Source organism: Molossus molossus, unplaced genomic scaffold, assembly GCF_014108415.1.
Source record: "Molossus molossus isolate mMolMol1 unplaced genomic scaffold, mMolMol1.p scaffold_m16_p_16, whole genome shotgun sequence".
In the NCBI taxonomy this organism is placed as follows: Eukaryota; Metazoa; Chordata; class Mammalia; order Chiroptera; family Molossidae; genus Molossus; species Molossus molossus.
Window position 1 is genome coordinate 42,617,092 of NW_023425351.1, and position 22,320 is coordinate 42,639,411.

At 35.5% G+C, this 22,320-nt stretch overlaps 1 protein-coding gene and 1 pseudogene across 9 annotated transcripts in view; one reads left to right on the plus strand and one right to left on the minus strand.

The window, feature by feature from the left end:
* The window catches only part of VPS13B (vacuolar protein sorting 13 homolog B), an 867,799-nt gene that overhangs the window by 92,387 nt on the left and 753,092 nt on the right, over window positions 1-22,320 (plus strand). For all 9 annotated transcript variants that reach the window (XR_004959842.1, XR_004959841.1, XM_036263824.1 and 6 more), the window contains exons 14-16: window positions 9-178; window positions 1,046-1,240; window positions 17,138-17,262. Coding sequence is in view for 7 of the 9 variants with exons in the window: in XM_036263824.1 (XP_036119717.1) it covers window positions 9-178; window positions 1,046-1,240; window positions 17,138-17,262 (490 nt within the window). In the remaining 2 variants the exon portion in view is untranslated. The remainder of the gene's footprint in view (window positions 1-8; window positions 179-1,045; window positions 1,241-17,137; window positions 17,263-22,320) is intronic.
* On the minus strand, window positions 11,625-12,304 carry LOC118631837 (annotated as a pseudogene).

The following is a 22,320-nucleotide window of genomic DNA, read 5'->3' on the forward strand; positions in this document are numbered from 1 at the left end:
CATTTTAGATCTTAAGAATGAAAATGAAACAATACTGAATTTGGAAGAAGTGGCATCTTTGGAGGAATATATTCCTACTCGACATACAAGTATTACTCTCCTCAAATGTACCTGCACAATTTTTATGGCTGAATTCAACTTGCTGGATCATTTACTACCTGTCATTATGGGAGAAAAGGTATATTTTGTGATTTACTACTTGTTTTTCTATAGATGCATATTTGTTGGCCATGTGATATTATAAGAGGAAGGCTATTAAATAAAATAATATTTGCTTATATAATTGTCCATGATGAAGGTAAAGCAATGTAACTGTGATTGTTTTTTCTTAGAGAATAATTTTTATATATTTAAATAAAGTAACCTCAAGCTAAGGCTGTATAAGGAAATCATGAATAGCATGAGTCTAGAAGTCAGGTCATATACTATATATATTTTTCAAGTCCTGGCGGATTCAGGCAGTAAAGAAGCAACAAGCCCAGATATTCAGATAGTTTGTTACTTACAGAGACAGCAAAAGCAAATCAATACTGGTAGCAGTTTGCCATTTTGCTTTGAGGCTAAACCTGAAACCAGAGGGTCAACAAGAACATACATGGTAGGGTGCCCTGTTGATAAGGAATTGAACCCAAGACCCTTTGGTCCACAGGCCGACGCTCCAACCCATGAGCCAAACTGGCCAAGGCTCTGCTTAGTTTGATAGTTATCTAAATGTGAATAAAGGGAAAGAAGATAAAAGGTAACTGGCTCTGGGATATCTAGGAAATTTTTAGAATGATTAGTCTTAAGAAATGTACTGAGGCTTGTATAATGGCACTATTACAATTGATGGAAAAAATAAAAGGTGCATTTTTTGAAATCTGGGACATACTTAAAATATGTAGAAGGTTTTGTAATTGGTTTTGATAAGAGAGTCCTTAGAAAGGTGTCATTTCTACACTGGTTTGATAACCACTGAAAAATGCTAGTCTGAAGCTTGTATAGAGGATATTGTACATCAGTCACTGTTCTCCTGATATATAAAGCGAACACTGTTATTTTGCAGAACTCAAGTAACTTCATGAATACTACAAACTTCCAATCTCTTCGGCCTTTGCCATCGATTCAGATATTGGTGGATAAAATTAGTCTGGAACATTCTGTGCCGATGTATGCTGAACATTTGGTGCATGTGGTCAGCAGCCTTACTCAGCCTTCTGATAATCTGCTTCATTATTGCTATTCACACTGCTACCTTAAGGTATGAAAAGTGAATTTTCTTTTTTATTAGTATCTGGTGGATTTGGGACAATTAAATAAATCTCTCTTTTTTTTAAGATGTAATTTCACAGAATTAGAACCCATAAATGAAATTTAAATAAGATATTACAGATATATTAATTAGTCAATATAATGAAAAAGCATAAAAATAAAAATGTACCTATTTCCAAGGTATTTCTTCAATTATTTGAGATTAATATTTTAATGTTTATATGATAATAATTATAATTTTTGAAGGTTTTATATATCATTGATGATATTTATAAGCAGTGTGAAAGAACATTTAGTTTATAATGGTGTTTTAAAAGACTTATGATTTGCCCTCGTCGGTTTGGTTCAGCAGTTAGAGCGTCGGCCTGCGGAGCAGAGCGTCCCAGTTCGGTTCCCACTAAGGGCATGTACCTGGGTTGCAGTTTGTCCCCGCCCTGGTTGGGGTCATGTGGGTGGTAACCAGTCAATGTGTCTCTTTCACGTAGATGTCTCTCTCTCTCTTCCACTCTTCTCTTCCTCCCACTCTATCTGAAGATAAAGGCAAAAATGTCCTTGGGTGGGGATTTAAAAAAAAAAGATGTATGATTTTTTTGAGGGGAATATTTATGTGAGAATGTTTTATAAGGAGGGTTTAACATTTATTTTTTCATCAATTTCCTCTTATTGAATTCATGTTAATTTCTTGATGTGGAAGGAACACTTTTTTTTTTTTATGAATTTTTTTTTTTTTTTTTTATACTCACCCGAGGATATTTTTCCATTTTTTGTACAGATAGAGTGGGAGGGAGAGAGAGGAAGGGAGAGAGAGAGAGAAACATCGATGTGAAAGGGACACATCGAGTGGCTGCCACCCGCACGACCAACCAGGGCCGGGGACAAACTGCAACCGAAGTACGTGCCCTTAGCGGGAACCGAACCCGGGTCTCTCCAGACCGCAGGCCGATGCTCTGACCGCTGAGCCAAACTGGCCAGGGCTTTTTTATGAATTTTTATTTATTTTTTTGTTACAGATTTTTTACCTTTTTACCCCATTGGCACCCCCACCCCACCCCACCTCCTCCCCGTCCCCGGCTTAGTTGTCCATGTCCATTGGTCATGCAAATATGCATATAAGTTCTGTGGTTTATCTCTTCCCACCCCCCACCCCCCCCACACCTCTTCTGAGGGATGTCAGTCTGTGCCCTACTTCCATGTTTCTGGGTCTACTGTATTGCTCAGACTGTTATGTTCATTATATTCCGTATATAAGTGAGATCATGTGGTATTTGTCTTTTTCTGCTTGGCTTCTTTCACTTAGGATAATACTTTCCAGATCCCCCCATGTAGTCTCAAAGGATAAGAGATCTTTCTTTCTTACCGCTGCATAGTACTCCATTGTGTATATGTACCACAGCTTTTTTATCCATTCGTCTACTGGTGGACACTTGGGCTGTTTCCAGATCTTAGCTATTGTAAATAGTGCTGCTATGAACATGGGGGTACATATATTCTTCCTGATTGGTGTTTCAGGCTTCTTAGGGTATATTCCCAGCAGTGGGATCACTGGGTCAAATGGAAGTTCAATTTTTAATTTTTTGAGGTAGCACCATATTGTTTTCCATAGCGGCTGCACCAGTCTGCATTCCCACCAGCAGTGTATTAGAGTTCCCTTTTCTCCACACCCTCGCCAACACTTGTTGTTTGATGATTTGTTGATGGCGGCCATTCTGACAGGTGTGAGGTGATACCTCATTGTTGTTTTAATTTGCATCTCTCTGATGATTAGTGATGTTGAGCATTTCTTCATATGTCTCTTGGCCATTTGTATGTCCTGTTTGGAGAGGTGTCTATTCAGCTCCTCTGCTCATTTTTTAATTGGGTTCTTTGTCTTCCTTTTGTGGAGTTGTATGAGCACTCTCTATATATTGGAGATTAACCCCTTATCTGATACATCATTGGCAATGATGTTCTCCCATACAGTGGGTTGCCTTTCCATTTTGATGATTGTGTCTTTTGCTGTGCAGAAGCTTTTTAGTTTGATGTAGTCCCATGTGTTCATTTTCTCCTTTATTTCTGTTGCCTTAGGTGACGTATCAGTGAAAATTCTGCTTCGTATGATGTCTGAAATTTTGTTGCCTACATTTTCTTCTAGAATTTTTATGGATTCATGGGTCACATTTAAGTCTTTTATCCATTTTGAGTTTATTTTTGTGTGTGGTGTCAGTTGATGGTCTAGTTTCATTTTTTTGCATGTAGCTGTCCAATTTCCCCAACACCATTTATTAAAGAGGCTGTCTTTACTCCACTGTATGCTCTTGCCACCTTTGTCAAATATTAATTGAGCGTATTGCCTTGGGTCCATTTTTGGGTTTTCAGTTCTGTTCCACTGGTCTATGTGCCTGTTCTTGTGCCAGTACCAGGCTGTTTTGGTTACAGTCACTTTGTAGTATAACCTGATATCTGGTATTGTGATCCCACCAACTTTGTTCTTCTTTTTCAAGATTGCTGTGGCTATTCGGGGTCTTTTTTGGTTCCATATGAACTTTTGAAGTATTTGTTCTAGTTCTATGAAATATGTCGTTGGTATTTTGATGGGGATTGCATTGAATCTATAGATTGCTTTGGGTAGTATGGACATTTTAATTATGTTAATTCTTCCAATCCATGAACAGGGTATGTGCTTCCACTTTTTATATCTTCCTCTATTTCTTTTTTCAATGACCTGTAGTTTTCTGCAAATAGGTCCTTTACTTCTTTGGTTAAGTTTATTCCTAGGTATTGTAATTTTTTTGGCGCGACGGTAAATGGGATTGTTTTTTCAGTTTCTCTTTCTGTGAGTTCATCAGTGGTGTACAAGAATGCCGTCGATTTCTTGACGTTAATTTTGTATCCTGCTACTTTGCGAAATTCATTTATTGTCTAATAGAATTTTGATGGAGTCTTTAGGGTTTTCTGTGTTCAATATCATGCCATCTGCAAATAATGACAGTTTAACTTCCTCCTTTCCAATTTGGATCCCTTTTATTTTTTCTCCATGTCTGATTGCTGTGGCTAAGACTTCCAGTACAATGTTAAATAAGAGTGGCGAAAGTGGACATCCTTGTCTTGTTCCTGTTCTTAATGGAAATGTTTTTAGTTTCTGTCCATTTAGTATGATGTTGGCTGTAGGTCTTTCATATATAGCCTTTATAATGTCGAGATATGATCCCTCTATTCCTACATTGCTGAGCGTTTTTATCAGAAATGGATGCTGGATTTTTTCGAATGCCTTTTCAGGATCTATTGATATGATCATGTGGTTTTTTTTTTTTTTTTTTCCTCACCCGAGGATATTTTTCCATTTTTTTTTTTTTTGTTTTTTTGTTGTTAAGGTAGAGTGGGAGGGAGAGAGAGGAACAGAGAGCGAGAGAGAGAAACATCGATGTGAAAGGAACACATCGAGTGGCTGCCACCCGCACAACCAACCAGGGCCGGGGACAAACTGCAACCGAGGTACATGCCCTTAGCGGGAACCGAACCTGGGTCTCTCAGGACCGCAGGCCGACGCTCTAACCGCTGAACCAAACCGGCCAGGGCGATCATGTGGTTTTTATTCTTCATTTTGTTTATGTGGTGTATCACGTTTATTGATTTGCGAATATTGTACCAGCCTTGCATCCCTGGAATGAATCCCACTTGGTCATGGTGAATAATTTTTTTGATGTATTTCTGGATCCGATTTGCTAATATTTTGTTCAGGATTTTGGCGTCTGTGTTCATCAGGGATATTGGCCTGAAGTTTTCTTTCTTTGTAGTGTCTTTTTCTGGTTTTGGAATTAGAATTATGCTGGCTTCATAGAACATGTTTGGAAGTCTTCCTTGTTCTTGAATTTTTTGAAATAGTTTGTGGAGAATGGGTGTTAGTTCTTTTTTGAATGTTCGATAAAACTCCCCCGTGAAGCCATCTGGGCCTGGGCTTTTGTTTGCTGGGAGAGTCTTGATTACCTCTTCAATTTCCTTAGTTGTTATTGGTCTGTTCAAGTTTTCTATCTCTTCCGGGAATAGTTTTGGGAGACTGTGTGTTTCTAGAAATTTGTCCATTTCTCTTAGATTGTCGAATTTGTTGCCATATAGTTCTTCATAGTAGTTGTTAACGATCTTTTGTATTTCCGTGGTGTTGGTTGTTACTTCTCCACTTTCATTTCTGATTTTGTGTATTTGGGTTCTCTCTCTTTGTTTCTTGGTGAGTCTAGCTAAGGGTCCATCAATCTTGTTTATCTTTCTGAAATACCAGCTCTTTGTTTCATTGATCCTTTGAATTGTTTTTTTGGTCTCTATGTCATTTATTTCTGCTCTGATCTTTACTATTTCCTTCCTTCTACTTGCTCTGGGGTTTTCTTTTTGTTTGCTCTCTATGTCTTTAAGTTGTGAGGTTAGATATTCTATGAGAGATTTTCCTTGTTTTTTGAGGTAGGCCTGTAGTGCTATGAACTTCCCTCTCAGAACTGCTTTTGGTGCATCCATAGATTTTGTGTTGTTGTGTGTTCATTTTCATTGGTTTCCAGGAAGTTTTTAATTTCTTCCTTGATCTCCTCTGTAACCCATTCATTGTTTAATGACATGCTATTTAGCTTCCATGTGTTCAAAGTCTTTGCAAGTTCTTGTTGCAATTGATTACTAGTTTCATGCCACTGTGATCTGAGAAGATGCTTGATATGATTTCAGTCTTTCTGAACTTGTAGAGACTTAGTTTGTGTCCTATCATGTGGTCTATCTTTGAGAATGTCCCATGTGAACTTGAGAAGAATGTGAATTGTGTAGTTTTGGGGTGTAATTCTCCGTAGATATCTATTAAATCCATTTGGTCTCATGCTTCATTTAGAGTCTGTGTTTCCTTGCTAATTTTTTGCCTAGAGGATCTACCCAGTGCTGTCAACGGGGTGTTGAAGTCCCATGCTATGATTGTATTGTTGTCTATTTCTCCTTGGAAGTCCTCCAGAAGATTTTTAATATATTTTGGTGCTCCTATATTGGGTGCATATATGTTTATCAAGGTTATATCTTCCTGTTGGATAGATCCTTTCAATATTATGTAGTGGCTGTCTTTGTCTCTAGTTATGGTCTTCATTTTGAAATCTATTTTATCAGATATGAGAATTGCTACCCCAGCTTTTTTTTGCTTTCCATTTGCTTGGAAAATTTTTTTCCATCCCTTCACTTTCAACCTATGTGAGTCTTTTGTTGAGAGGTGGGTCTCTTGTAAGCAACATATAGATGAGTCATGCTTTCTTATCCAATCAGCTACTCTGTGTCTCTTTATGGGAGCATTCAGTCCATTTACATTGAAGGTGATTATTGATATGTACTTATTTATTGCCATTTTTGTTTAGTGTGGTTCTATTTTTCTTCCCATTTCTACTGCTAATTACAGCAGTCCTTTTAACATTTCTTGCAGTGCTGGTTTGGTGCTAATGTATTCCCTTAGCCTTTTTTTGTCTGGGAAGCTCTTTATTTGATCTTCTATTTTGAATGATAGCCTTGCTGGGTAGAGTAGTCTTGGATTTAGATTCTTGTTTTTCATGACTTTGATTACTTCATGCCATTCTCTTCTGGCCTGTAGTGTTTCTTGTGAGAAGTCAGCTGAGAGCCTTATGGGGTTCCCTTTGTAGGTAACCTGTCGCTTATCTCTTGCTGCTTTTAGAATTCTCTCTTTGTCTTTAATTTGTGGCATTTTAATTACTATGTGTCTTGGTGTGGGCCTATTTGAGTTCTTCTTACTTGGGACTCTCTGTGCTTCTTGAACTTGAATGCCTTCTTCCTTCACCAAATTAGGGAAGTTTTCTCTCACCATTTTTTTGAATATATTCTCTATCCCTTGCTCATTTTCTTCTTCTTCGGGGACTCCTATGATGCGAATATTATTACATTTCCAGTTGTCCCATAGTTCTCTTAAGCAGTCTTCCTGTTTTTTAATAGTTTTTTCCTTTTGTTTTTCTGATTGGTTGATTTTTTCTACCCCGTCTTCTAATTCACTGATCCGGTCCTCAACTTCCTCTACTCTGCTTTTTAAACCTTCCAATGTGGTTTTCATTTCTGATATGTCATTTTTTTATCTCTTCTTGTTGGATTTTAATTTCTAATTGGCTTATTTTCAGTGTCTCTATGTCCTTTCTCATGCTGTTCAGCTTCCTCAAGATCATGGCTCTGAATTCTAGCTCTGTTAACATGCCTAATTGCTCCACATTGATCTCATCTTCGGTGGAGGTCTCTTGCTCTTTCATTTGGCTTCTGTTTCTGTGTTTCACCATTTGGGCTCTCATTGTGGGCTTTGGAGCCTGTCAAGTTCTCCCTGTGGGTGTTGGTGTTCTGCTGTTTGTGGCTCCCTCTCCGGGATGGAGTCAGTGTCCCTCGTTGAATGGTACTCGCAAGCTGCTTTTCTGTTGGTTTTTCCTGTCAATTTGTCTGTGTTATAGTTGTAATTCCAGTTTGGTTCTGGGAGACGGTCTTTGTAGCTCTGTTCACTCCGCCGCCATTTTTCGGTTCCTGAAGCCAATTACATTTCTTCACTCCCTTCTCCATAAAAGCCTGATTTTTTTGAAATGGATTATTGGGACCTCATGATGTTGGAGTGAAGATAAAATGAGACAAGGTATGTCATAGTACAGCCTTAGTACATACAGCCCTGGCACAGGAAAAGTGCTTAATCATCAATAGCTATTATTGCTTCCTTCACTTGCAAGTGATTCTGCAGTTGCCACACAGTGGAGGCCTCCCAGCCTGTTAAGATATCTCGGAAGGAACACTTTTTGATTACTTTATATCAAGTTATGTAAAGTTAATTATTGGATGCTTCGCTCAGCTCTTATTTTGTTTTTTGTAGATAAGTAATATATCCCAGTATAAGTGTAAATAATACAAAAAGATAAACTCAGATGTTGATCAGTAAGTGTTTCTGCTAAGCAAACACAGCTGTATAGTCTAAGTAGAGATAGCATGTATGTAATTAAATTCTGTTTATGGTCTAAAGGAAACTATACAAAGTTGAATTCAAGAGTAAGTACAAAACGGCATAATATCCTGTAGGTCCACCCATGTTGTCACAAATAGCAAGACTTCACTTTTATGGTTGAGTAATCTTCCATTGTATATACCGGGGTTTGGCAAAAGTAGGTTTACAGTTGTAAATAAAATGGAGTTTATTCTTCTATTATTTATTAATTATTATATTATTTATTTGTATTACAACTGTAAACCAACTTTTGCCCACCCCATATGTAGCACATCTTTATTCATTTGTCTGTCTATGAACACTTACGTTGCTTCCATATATTGGTTATTGTAAATGTTGCAATGTATGTAGGGGTGCATATATCTTTTTGAACAAAACAAACAAATGTATAGATACAGATAACAAATTGATGGTCACTAGATGGGAAGGGCAGCTGGGGGAATGGGTGAAAAAGGTGAAAGGGATTAAGGAGTACAAATTACCAGTTATAAAAATAGTCATGGGCATGTAAAGTACAACGTAAGGAATATAGTCAGTAATATTGTAATAACTATGTATGGTGTTAGGTGAGTACTAGCTTATTGGGGTAATCACTTGGTAAGGTATATAAATGTCTAATCATTATGTTATACACTTGAAACTAATATAATACTATAAAACTGTAATTAGAAAATAAGAAAAATAAAAAAATGAAAAAAAAAAAGAATAGGTGTTAAAAATATATTAAGTTTTATGTAAAGTACTAAAAAATTAGAGGAATCTAAAAATAGACTCCTGACTATTGGTTCATGTTTATTGTTTGATATTTTAAAATTCTTAAGTATTTCTATATTTGTAATTAAAAAGATACCAATTTAAAGATATCACTTTTAGCCCGGCTGGTGTGGCTCAGTGGTTGAGCATCGACCCATGCACCAAGAGGTCACCAGTTCAATTCCTGGTCAGGGCACACACCCAGGTTGTGGGCCCAGTTCCTAGTGGGGGGCATGGAGGAGGCAGCCAGTTGATGTTCTCTCTCATTGATGTTTCTATCTCTCTCTCCCTTTCTTTCTCTCTCTCTAAAATCAATAAAAGAAAAAAAATTAAAAAGTTATCAGTTTTATATAACCTATAAGTGTATTTAAGATGTCAAATTTTGACTGTTTTAAACCATATAAAGCAGAACATGTTTTCCTAGCTGCCTGTACAAGGCCCTTATAAAGGATGGAGGACGCTCCACTCCCTTGATGGAGGAACCACAATGTCATGTTGTAGTGTGATTCTTTGAGTGTTATTATTATTATGATTTATCACTGCTTTACGTCATGCAGAGAATAGCAGAAGATATTTTTGAAAGCTAGATATATATTATTTTATATTTGTGCTTTTAAAATTAATTACCACAATTAATACACTGGGATGTATGATTTTGTAAAATATTGGTACAATTTGAATACCAGATTATAATGTTAAGAACATTTGCTTTGTTTTGTTGAGATAGGTCTAATTTTAGGCAATTCGCTATTCTTTCCAAGGTATTCTACTTATGTTGTATTCATTAATTTGGTAAATATTAAGTTCTTTCTATATTGAAGACACTCGGCATTAAAAATGAATAAGATGCCCAGCCGGTGTGGCTTAGTGGATTGAGCGTTGTCCCATGGATTGAGAGGTCCCAGTTTGATTCCAGATCAGAGCACATGCCTGGGTTGCAGCCTCCATCCCCAGTAGGGGACGTGCAGAAGGCAGCTGATCGATGTTTCTCTATCTCTCTCTCCTTTCCTCTTTCTCTAAAAAAAATCAGTAAAATATATTTTAGAAAATGAATAAGACATGCCCTATATTCAAGGAAAATGATCATCAAAGCCATTGGTCACCAGTGTGGTTATCATCCACACTGACATGAAAGTTATTGGAATACTTTTTATTTCTACATTGTTAATATGTTAAAATCCCAATTAAATTTACTGGGTAATATAAAAGTTAGTTATAATTTAGTCCTCATAAAGTTATGTTTTGGGAAAAGGTCTTTTGCTACATATGCTGTCTAGTTGTCTTTTATATTTAGTTAGTTTGACGATCCTTATAATGGATAAGTTAAATGCACTAAGAAGCAAGGTGTGGACATAGTGGGAATAGTATAATATTTATAGAAAAACTTTTGATTAGTAATATGAATATTGAGTGCTTTAAAAAGCCTTGAGTCTTGAATATTTCATTGCATTTTTGATGCTTCTTCAGTGGTCTGGTACATTTTAAAAATTTCAGGATTTAGTAGAGTTAGTTTACATGACTAGTTGGAACTGAGTCAAAAAGTATTCATTTTTTAATATAGTTTATTAGCAATTCATGTTAATTGGGATGATTACTATATATAACTTTTGAGGAAGTTTTCAAAGTTTAATTTTCACTATTGTAGTGTTAAAATGAGTTAGAGTTTCCACAGAGTTAATACAGTTACCACCACCATCTACTATACTAATTCCAGAACTTTACCTGAAAAAGAAGTTCTCTACCCCATTAGCATTCATTTCCCATTTATTCTTGCCTTCCTGCCACTTGTAACCATTAATCTACTTTTTATCTCTATGTAGTGGCCTATACTGGACATTTCATATAAGTGGAATCATTCAATAGGAGGTCTTTTGTGACTTTTTTTTAACTTAGCATAATGTTTTCAAGGTTCACCATATTATACCATATATAACATTATTCCTTTTTTATGGCTGAATATTACATTGTATGGATATATTATATTTTGTTTATTTGTTGATGGCATTTGTATTGTTTCCACTTGTTGGCTATTATGAATAATATAGCTATGAACATTCATGTATAGGTTTTTGTGTGAACACAGGTTTTCTTCCATTCTCTTTTATTCTATAAACACCTAGTTACAAGTTGCACAAATTAAAAAATGAAGGCAGCAAAGGACCTAGAGAAGCTTGTTGTGATGTGTGGGGGTGGGAAGAGGAAAGTGTGGGGAACCAGTCCTCTCTCTCCACTCTCCACACACAGCGTTGGCTATGAGGGCTTTGGCCCCTGTAGCAGAGTATCTGAGGAGGAGGATGACAAAAATATCCAAACCCAGAGCTCCTCCCAAAAGCCTTCAATGTGTGGCAGGGATAGAATGGGGAAGGTGAGGAGGTTTAAAGATGGAGCAGCAAAATGAAAAATCAAGTTAGCGTATACAGGAGATGTGGAGTCCTTGTGGTTAGGGGATTAAGGAAAGGAAAAGTAGGTAAAGGGGGCAGTGAAAAGTTCTCCCTGAGACCCTCAGAAAGAGGTGAGGGCCAGCTTGACTTAATCTTAAAATGGGAGTGGGAGTTATTTCAGGGAATGATTTCTCAGCTTCTCAGCCGGCATAAGAAGCTGAGGGCCCTGCGCCCTCACCAGGCATAGCAGCAGGACTGTCGAGGGGGAGTCCTTAGGCCCTGTATAACCAGGTGGGCAGGCCCCTTCCATTCCCCCCCGCTGAAGTCTCATACCATTGCAATTCCAGAGGGTGCTGTTGCAGAAATCTGGATGTTTCCCTCTGCCATTCATCATCAAATGCTGCGACCTCACTTTCATTCAGGTTGACATAGCCCTGCTGCTCCTCCTGGTCCCCTATGCTGTGGTTTCGGGAGTGCTGGAGGATGTGAGCCAGTATTGGGTGTGATGCCCAAAGGACATATGCTCTAGTCTACTGTCCAACTGCCATATGGTCCTGGATCCAGCCTGGTGCCAAGTGCATCTCTGTTGTCTCCTGGTAGACCTTGGGGGCACCATCACCTGTATTGGAGTAGGAGATGACAGTGGAGGATGAAAAGGTCTGGGAGTTGCCTTCAGCAGTCATGTGTTCCATGTTCCCAATCATGTTGTTCATCATCCGAAACTTGTCCCTGAAGCCACCCGACATTTCTAGCATCCCAATGGGTAGCCCCAGCCTGCATTCTATAGCTGGCAGGCCTACTCCCTGTCATGTTGCCATCTGTAATGCTGAGGGAAGGGGTTATATCCAAAGCTACCTGACAACATTCATTTCCTATGCTGATGGTGAATAGCAAAGGAGTCCTTCAGGACAATGGCATCCTCAGGCTCCACATCCCTTATGAAGTGGAACATCCTGATTTTAGCTTCAGGGAGCTCTGCATGGTCAGGGAGCTCTGGCTCAGTTGCCCATTTGGCTGTTCTTGCCTCTCCATGGGCTGCAGGATCAGGGCTTGTGGCCTCCAATGCAGAATTGGTCCAGGCTTGAGCTCCTTAGCCTCCCACAGCTGCCTCCTCCCACAGTTGCCACCTCCAAACCCCTCTTGGCCTACGGAGCCTGAAACACGAACACAAGTTTTCATTTTCTCTTGGGTGTATACCTAGTTATGAAGTTGCCTGGTCATTTTTTTTTTTTTTTTTTTAACATTTTTAGGGACTACCACATTTTTTTTCTAAGGAGATTGTCATATTATTTTACTATTCCACCAACAGTGAATGAGTATTCCTATTTTTCTCCACATCTGCATTAACCTTGTTATTCATTGCCTTTTTAATTTTAGTTATCTTAGTGGTTGTGAAGTGTTATCTTGTGGTTTTGATTCATCTTTCCATAATGACTGATGTTGAGCATTATTTTTATTTGCTTATTGGCTACTTGCATATCTTCTTTGGAAAATATCTATTAAGATCTTTTTTTTTAATCCTCACCTGAGGATATTTTCCCATTTATCTTTAGATGGGGGTGGGGGGGTGGGAGAAGAAGGAGAGAGAGAGAAAGGAGAGAGAGAGAAGCATTGATGCGAGAGAGACACATGGACTGGTTGCCTCCTGCACAACCCTGACCAGGGCTGGGGACCAAACTGCATCTGAGGTACGTGTCCTTGACTGGAACCGAACTCATGACTCTTTGGTCCGAGGGCCGACACTGTAATGGTTGAGCAAACCAGTCAGGGCAAGATCTTTTGCCCATTTTTAAATTGAGTTATTTGTCTTTTTACTGTTGAGTTGTAATTATTAGTTATATACAGGTTGGGGCAAAAATAGGTTTACAGTTGTGAACATGTGAAACAGTTTATTCTTGTATTATTATTTAATTATTGTATTACTTTATATACAGACTACTGTAAATACACTTTTGCCCACCCTGTGTTTTGAAGCATTTTATTTCTTTAATGTTATGGGTGATAGAATGACAGTGTTTATATTTTTTAAAATTCCAGGTGATGGAAAAGTCAGCTTTTATTATTGTTCTTATTATTTTTAATCCTCACCCAAGGATACTTTTACATTTATCTTCAGGCAGAGTGGAAGGGAGAGAGAAAGAGAAACATCTATGTGAGAGAGATACATTGATTGGTTGCCACCTGCACGACCCTACCTGGGGCCGGGGTGGGGATGAACTGCAACTAAGGTACGTGCCCTTGGCTGGACTCGAACCCGGGCTCCTTGGTCTGCAGACCAACGCTCTAACCCCTCAGCCAAACTGGCCAGGGCAAGTCAACTATTATTTATTATTTCCTCACTTAAACTGTTGGTATAAGAAAAACAAAAACAAAAAAAAACCACCACCACCAAGAGAAAATACTTTGTTTCTCTCCATAAGAAAAGAACTTAAATATCAGTTTTAGTCCAGAATTTCTTTTTGTTACAGTAGATACAGGACAGCAATTAGATTTAGAGGGTTTAAGGAATGAGTAGGCAATGAACAAAAACACATGAAGCATTCTCTAGGGGACTCTTTGAAGCAATTTGCTGATCAAGGTGAGAAATAGAATTTTACTGATGGTTGGAGGAGAGGTTGTGGTGAGAAAGATTGTTTTTTCTTTAAGAATAAGTGGAGAATCAATCATACTTTTTTGGAGAAGGGAAGGAGGAAATGGAGGGAGATAGTAAGGCAGAGTGAAATTGTGAGCTAATAGATGAGCTAAATAAAATGAATTATTATATAACTGTTCTAGCAATGTGTAATTTTGAAGAAGTCCTTTATTCTTTTTTAGACTTCATTTTTTTACATATGTGAAATGAGGTGATTTAGTTAAATAATATCTAAGCAGTTCTAGCTGTGAAGTTCTAATTTTTAATCAACTAGGTCTGTTTCCATTCTTCTCTCCTAAAGGCTTTTTTTTTTTTTTCTAAACTGTTTATTCTTAGGCTATAGATTTCTAGTTATAATAATTTTTTTACTCTTTATATATTCCATTATATTATTATGTACAGATTAATTTTTGACATGAAGGCAGTGCTGGAGTTTTTTCTTTTGTCCCTTTAATAAAGGGACAAATCTTTAGTATACTGGTTATACTGTTATACTGAGTTTATTATAATGACAACAAAATAAAAATGATTTGTTTTACATCATAATTATGTGTTTTCATTGTCACTTACAGTTATGTGTGCTTTTTATAGTTTTTATTTTTACCATTGCAAAGCCTAAGTTAGCATCTAAATTTATTAAAAATTAATTATTAGAAATGAATTGTTTTTAATTCTGCTTTTTTTCTATATGAGATGCTAATTCAAGAATATTTGTTTGAAAGTGTTACTATATATCATGTATTTATGTTTTTATTTTTTTTGGATTTAAAAAAATATGGCACTGTATGTTTAATTTTTCATTTAATGTGATGTGTAAATCATCTTATTCAAGTTGATATTTCCTTCAGCTAAAATTTCTATTGGTATTTAAACTTATTGCTTCATATAATCTTAACTGCTTCGGACTATTCTTTTGCAGTGTTCGATACTTTTATTCCATTTCTGAATATATGAACTATCCTTGGTGAAAGCAGCCTTAATTCATACTGTGCTGGTTTTCCTTCTTTAGATGCAGTGTTTGTAATGTTGGTTAAGGGTTGTCGACAAGTTATTAGGTTATATAGGTATTGTAAATCTAATTATCTTACTGCTGTAATTTAAAGGAAAGAGTTGAAAATTGGTTATATTGAAACAATTTTTTTTGATGTTGTAGATAGGCCCTTTTTCATTATAATCTATACTTGTATGAATGTTCCCTTAGAAGCATCTCTGGACAAAATGTAAATTTAGTACATCTTCCAAAAAATTACAGAATAGTATGTAGTTTCTCCACAGTTCTTTGCAGTTCTGCAAATAGCCAGCAGGGGATCTCCTCTCCACCCAGTTTCCATCTGAGTACAATTAATGATAGTGTCTGTGATTATACTGTTGGGGCATTTCATAGAATATGAGAAAGTAGCTTGAGAGAGTTCTTAGCTGGATATAGATAATCTAATGTGATGAAATATTATCCTTATGGACACTTTAGAAATATTTGGAGGTTGGGCATTTTTTAATAATCATGTTTTGTATTAAGTGATATTAATAATGATAAATTTCAGAATTCTTTAAATAATGGACTTTTCAGAGGAAATATGAAATGCTGAAATTGCACAGTGCTCAGAAGTTCTTTGTATACAGTGTTTCTCAGAATTAGTCTTCAAAAGGAATGATGGTGAAATAACTTAATTTTTAAAGTTGATCATTTAAGTGTTAGAAACATTTTTTTCTCTCAATTCTGTATTTTTTGCCACCTATCTTAATAGTGGAATTAATTAGAGGAATTAATAGATGTGTCACTTTTATTTTCATTGTTAGGAAATTAGATAGGTAGGTCCTTTGAAATGCAGGTTTGTCTGAAACTATGTAATTCTAATGTCTTATTTCCAAAAATTTATTATTTTCCCTGAAAACTGATTTTAGAGGAAAGGATTTGACATTGTAAGTTTGATGAAGGATAAGGGAATAATAGCTTTTTGAAACCATTTGGAAGTAGCTTAGTACTTTCTAAGAAATTGATCGTTGGTTTATGTTCATTACATGAAAGTATTTTATTTTGAAAATTATTTGTTGAGAATTTCTAAACATATTTTACTATAGAACGTAGTATTTATTGTTAATCCTAGAGATGGGAAAGTTCATGCTTTATAAACCCAAGGAATAAAAAGTAATAATGAAAGATAAATGTTGGGGTTAAGCTGCTTTTGCATCTTATTGAAAAACAGTAACTCTTTGTTTTGTATCCCTGTGTGTCAGTATTTCCTGTTTGAGATGTTTATCTTTTACCTGATTGGAAATAATTGGAGCAGAAATATCATATTTAGTTCTCTGTAGTGTTTCATGTAAAATGTGATGTTATATTGGTTTTTCCCATTAAGGCAAATCTAGTGTTCAGAAATTATAGGGAATACTTATAAAATTTTTGAGTGTGATTTGCTCATTTTAAATATAAACATAAGAAGAGCAATTAATGTTCCAAATAGCCTGGGTGAAAAATCTTAGCCCAACAATTATTTTCATACACAAAAGGGAAAGATATAACATCTTAGGATATATTAGGATATTCTTTTTGCTTTGTAAATAGTGTAAGTTGAAGGCAAAATACACTATTAAGATTGTTCTTGCCCTGGCCGGTTCGGCTCAGCGGTTGGAGCATCGGCCTGTGGACCAGAGAGTCCCGGGTTCGGTTCCCGCTAGGGGCACATACCAATAAACAAACAGATAAATAAATTAATACAACCTAAAAAAACAAAACAAAAACAGATTATTCTTGATGTAGTTCATGTTCTTTTAGGCACAAAATTATATTGATAGTAATTTATTAAAGTGAATCTCTACAATGTACTCAAGGTAGTCAGTTGTTTATATTAATATAAAATATGTGCATTTTAGCAGATAAAAATAAAACTCTGAGAATTATGTATGGAAATAAAACATCAAACTTAAAATCAGTCAAAAAAGAGCAGGGATGTGAAAGAAATAGTGTACATTTAAATTTTTAAATTCTGACTTAATGTCAAATTGAATAGAAGAAAATGTTGATGTTTGGGAAGTGGAAAAAGACATTGGAACATATTTAGTGTGCAGCTGTTGTAGAGCAAATTGAAACTGACGTATTTCATCCTGTGCTTATTAAAACTTTGTGAACATTTGGATCTTTTCTTTTTGTTTCAGATATTTGGTTTCCAGGCAGGACTGACGTCTTTGGATTGTAGGGGATCTTACTGCTTACCTGTACCAATTATTCCTTCCTTCAGCACTGCTCTTTATGGCAAACTTCTGAAACTACCCACATGTTGGTAAGTATTATGTTAAAAGAAATTTGGTTTATGGTAACTTTTGTTTATTGTCTTAGGAGGGGAAAAAAACAGTTGTATCTGTTTTATGTCAGTGTGTTGGTTTTATACAAAACTTAAGGAAAATATCTAAATTTATACTGCCTTTTACTGAGACACTAAATATCTCTTTAATATCTTAAATTTATTAGGTTATAATATCTTTTGTGGTAGTGATAACTGTTGTTGGGGTTATAACTTAATTCATGTTGGAGCTATTGTAAAATGTTGCTGCTTTATAATGTAATAGGAACTGCAAGGGCAAATCTCCTTTTTCTCTTTAAGAAGGTACAAAGATGAAAGAAAAAGTTGCATATTAATATTAAGGCCAGAGTATTTATCACTAAATAACAATTTTATGTGTATTTATAGCCACTGAGAAAAGTATACCCATTACATACATTTAAAATGTTTGACATATATATGTATAATCATTACAGTAGGAAGAAATTGATTTTAGCCCTTATTATCATTTAGTATTGGGTTACTTTATTTGGAGGTCATATTTCTCTAAATTCTAAGAGGCACAGAAAGAAAGCCAATAGTGATTAATCATAACCTTTTTTTTTGTTGTTGAAAGCAATACTTTTAATATATTAAAGAAGTAATTGTTTAGATATATGAACTAAGGTCTAAATATATGAAATTATATTCTAGTGAAATATTTCTACATTTTAAAATTGAGATTATCTTTGCTTTCTCATCCTAATTAATAAGCTTATTTTTACAGGATGATTTTCAATTAGCTATTTTGAAAAGCAACGTAACTTTCAGAAAATAGTTTATCTAAAGTTCTTTATTTGCTGATACTGTTTTTTCAATAATATATAACTTTTAGAATGAAATTTGTAGAGTAAATGCTCACATTTTCAAGGAAATTTACTATTGATCCAGAATTTTTAAAATGCAGAAATTTCAGTTAAGTTTTAGAACCAGTTCTTCTATAAAATGAAAGAATTATTAAATGATATTCTTATTTTCACTTGATCAGTATAAATTTTGTGCTTAATCATTCATAGTCCTCATATACCATTTATTATGTTGTTTAGAGATTCACTTTTAAACTTTTTATGTATGTATATATAGCATGTTGCATTTGAGTTAAGTTTTATATTCTGTTTTATTAAGAAACACTGAGTGATATGTCAATATCAACTTTAATAGATATTTGTGAATTCTGTTTTCTGAGTTATGTGCTGATTTCTTATTCATAACACTGAAATTTTACTAGAAACACAGTGCAATTTACTATAGAAAATGCTTAGCAACTTTTAAAAATAAAAAGCCAAAATTTCCAAAGTGAATTATAGCCTTTATATGAAAAATATTGAATATTTAAATAGGCGAGATTTATTTCAAGGATATATAGGGCTTACTATAAATATTGTCAGATTTGAATAACATATGCTGCTGACATCTCAAAGAAAATATTTCAGTTTAATACTAAAAGCATGAGATCACAGAATGCAAATATTTATTTGGATATGATTTGCTTTTTTGGTAGTTAAGACTACTTCTCATTATTTCAGTGATATTTTTGCTATGCTTTACAGAAGTTTATTGCTTTGAAATAATTTATTTAAATTGTTTTTCTGAATAAATAGAAAGCAAACTATAAGTAATCTATTGTTAGCAACTCTAAATTGAAATTAATAAATACAAACCTTAATAGATTGAGATATATCTTAGTTAAATGAAGTAAATAAAATACCAGATAAAATACATCAAATAGTGTATTTGATGTATTCATTTCATTGAATGAAATTAAAATTATACAAGTACTGAGAGTTTTATTTAACTCATGCATTGAGTGAGGATATTTTTAGTAAGGCACCCTGATTATGTCATTAAATGTCAGCTCTATTGCCATTCATGATCTCTCCCTTCTTCAAATTATACCAGCTGCTTTCATTTGGATTTTTGAAATTCACATTCCAGTTTCTTAAAACACATATATGATGCTGTATATGTATTTCATTCAGTAATAAGAAGAACATATTTACCACAGACCACAGCTTTTGAAACAGGATATTTTATAGCACTTTGAAAAAAAATTTAGTTGGTATATTAGAGTTAGCATTGTAAATCAGCAAAATTGTCTATGATTTTTGTTTAAAAATATTTTTAATTTTAGTGTTTAATTGTGTATGAAATGTCAAACTAATTACCATTTACTTTAATTAGATTTGCTAATAAATATGTGGTTTAAGTAACATTGAAAACAGTTTATTTTTTTTCATTTGTATGTTTCTATTTTAGCCCGAATGAGCAAATTATTAATAAATTCCAGTTTCTTGGGATTTTTTCCCCCAAAATATTTCCTTTCATTCTGTATTACATAATTTCAAAACATATAAAAGCAAACTTTTAACATAAAAATTTTTCTTACTGTTTCATATTAGGTTAGCATTTAGTTTTTTTTTTTTTTTATTCTCACCCGAAGACATTTTTGCATTTATCTTCACAGAAAGTGGGAGGGAGAGAGAGGGAGGAAGAGGGAGAGAGAAACATTGATGTGAGAGAGAGACATAGACTGGCTGCCACCCACACAACCCCAACTAGGGCCGGGGACAAACTGCAACTGAGGTATGTGCCCTTAGCGGGAACCAAACCCAGGTCTCCCTGGTCCTCAGGCCTTCATTCTAAGCGTGGAGCCAAACTGGCCAGGGCTCACATTTAGTTTTTTAGCCCCTTAGAACAGTATTGAAATAGTAGGATATGGTGGGAAAGATACAGTGATCAATGATATTTTAACTTACTTCTTTTAAAAAAAAGAGAGTGTTTTTATAAGAGTAGTGAAGGGTTGGTTTAAGGGCAATAAAGTATCATAACCTTGTTATCTCTGGCAGAGTTATATTTAAAATTTCTACAGTGGGTAATTAATGCCTTTATTATTTATTTATTTATTTATTTATTTATTTATTTATTTATTTATTTATGTCTTTTTACCTATCTATCTATCTTTCTATCTATCTATCTATCACCCATGGATATTTTTCAATTGATTTTTGGATAGAGTGGAAGGGAGGGGGAGAGCGAGCGAGCGAGAGAGAAACATCAATATTGTTTCTCTCAATTGGTTGCCTCCTGCACAACACCAACTGGGGCCGGGAAATCGAACCTACAACCCAGGTGTATGCCTTTGATTGGGAATTGAACCTGTGACCCTTTGGTTCACAGGTGGATACTCTAACCACTGAGAAACCGGTCAGGGCATATTTATTTATTGTTTAATCCTCATCCAAGGCTATGTTTTTCATTGATTTTTAGAGAAAGAGGAAGGGGCGGGAGAGAGAGAGAGAAGGAGAGAGAGAGAGAGAGAGAGAGAGAGAGAAACACTCATGTAAGAGGGAAACCTTGATATATTTCCTCTCATACATGTGCTGACCAGGGTTGCATGTCCTAACCCACAATCTAGTTATGTGCTCCGACCAGGAATCAAACCTGCAACCTTTTGGTGCACTGGGTGACACTTGTCAATATATAGTATTCTATTACGTGAACATTGACAATTTATATGTTCTTTATCTGCATTTTTTTTAAAAACTTTTTTTTTTCTTTAAAGAGAGAGGAAGGGAGAGGGAGAGAGAGATAGAAATATCAATGAGAGAGAACATTGATTGGTGCCTCCTTCATGCCCCTCACTGGGGGTTTGGCCCACAACCTGGGCATGTACCCTGACTGGGAATTGAACCGGTGACCTCTTGGTGCATAGGTCAACACTCAACCACAGAGCCACACTGGCCAGGCCATCTGCAATTTTAATTAAAAAATAACTATCTGAAGTTTGTGTCATTTTTTTTTAATTTCTGTGCCATTTTCTCTTTTCCTTAGGAGCTTCAGTTGTAGTAGAGAAAAGTAGATCTCATTCATTAAATATTTATTGATTTTTCTGTGTTTTGATAAGCATTGTGTTATATGTTGGGATTGGGGAAAGAATGGAGTAGAATGCAATGAGGGTAAGAGATTTTCCCTGACCATGAAAACTTACAATCTAATGAGGGAGGGCACTAGACATATATGAAAACACTGGTCTTTAAATTACAAAATAGAGAGTTAAGCAAAATGTCCTGTTAGTTTAAAGAAATTAGAAAATTTCTATGGGACATCAGGAATGGTTTCAGAGAATTTGGGCTTTAATGGCTGAATCAGACAGATTTCCATGTATCAAAAGTTACTTTGGGCATAGACTTGGACATGAATAAGGATGTCTAAGCTTTTCATTCATTCTCATTCTCATTCTCTCTCTCTCTCTCTCTCTCTCTCTCTCTCTCTCTCTCTCTCTCTCTCTCTTTCTCCCCCCCCTCACCTGAGGATATTTTTCCATTTATCTTCAGATAGAGGGAGGAGGAGGGATCGATGTGAGAGGGAGAGGGATTGATGTACAAGAGACACATCGATTGGTTGGCTTCTGCAGGACCCTGACCAGGGCCAGGGAACTGAAATGCAACCGGGGTACATACTCTTAACCGGAATCGAACCCTTGACTCTTTGGTCTGCGGGCCAACACTAACCATTGAGCCAAACCGGCCAGGGCAGGATATCTAAGCTTTTTAATATGAACACTTAAAAACAGTTAAACCAGTTAATGAGCTTGTTAAAGTGCAACAATAATACAGTCTCAAATTCACTTTCTGTAATAATTAAGGGTTCAGAAATGTGACTTTATTCATACAGAGATAATATGCAATGTATTTGGGAAGTACAGAGAAAAATTAGTTTGGTTTAGAAAGTCATGAAGATCCTAAAGAAGGTAACTTCTTAGCAGCTTTTTAAAGAGTACATAGAATTTGATACATTGTTAGATACTTATTTTAATGAACTTCTCATAATAATTCTGTGAGATAAGATGATAGTCCCTCTTATAAAACTAAAACTCAGGGAGGTTATATAACTTGTCCAAAGTCACATAGTGGCCGAGCAAGGATTCTCATGCAGGGTTATCTGATTCCATAGTCCTTGATCCCTTTCTTACTGGAAGGAGTAAAGAAATAACATTATCTTCTGTTAACCTTCTTTGAA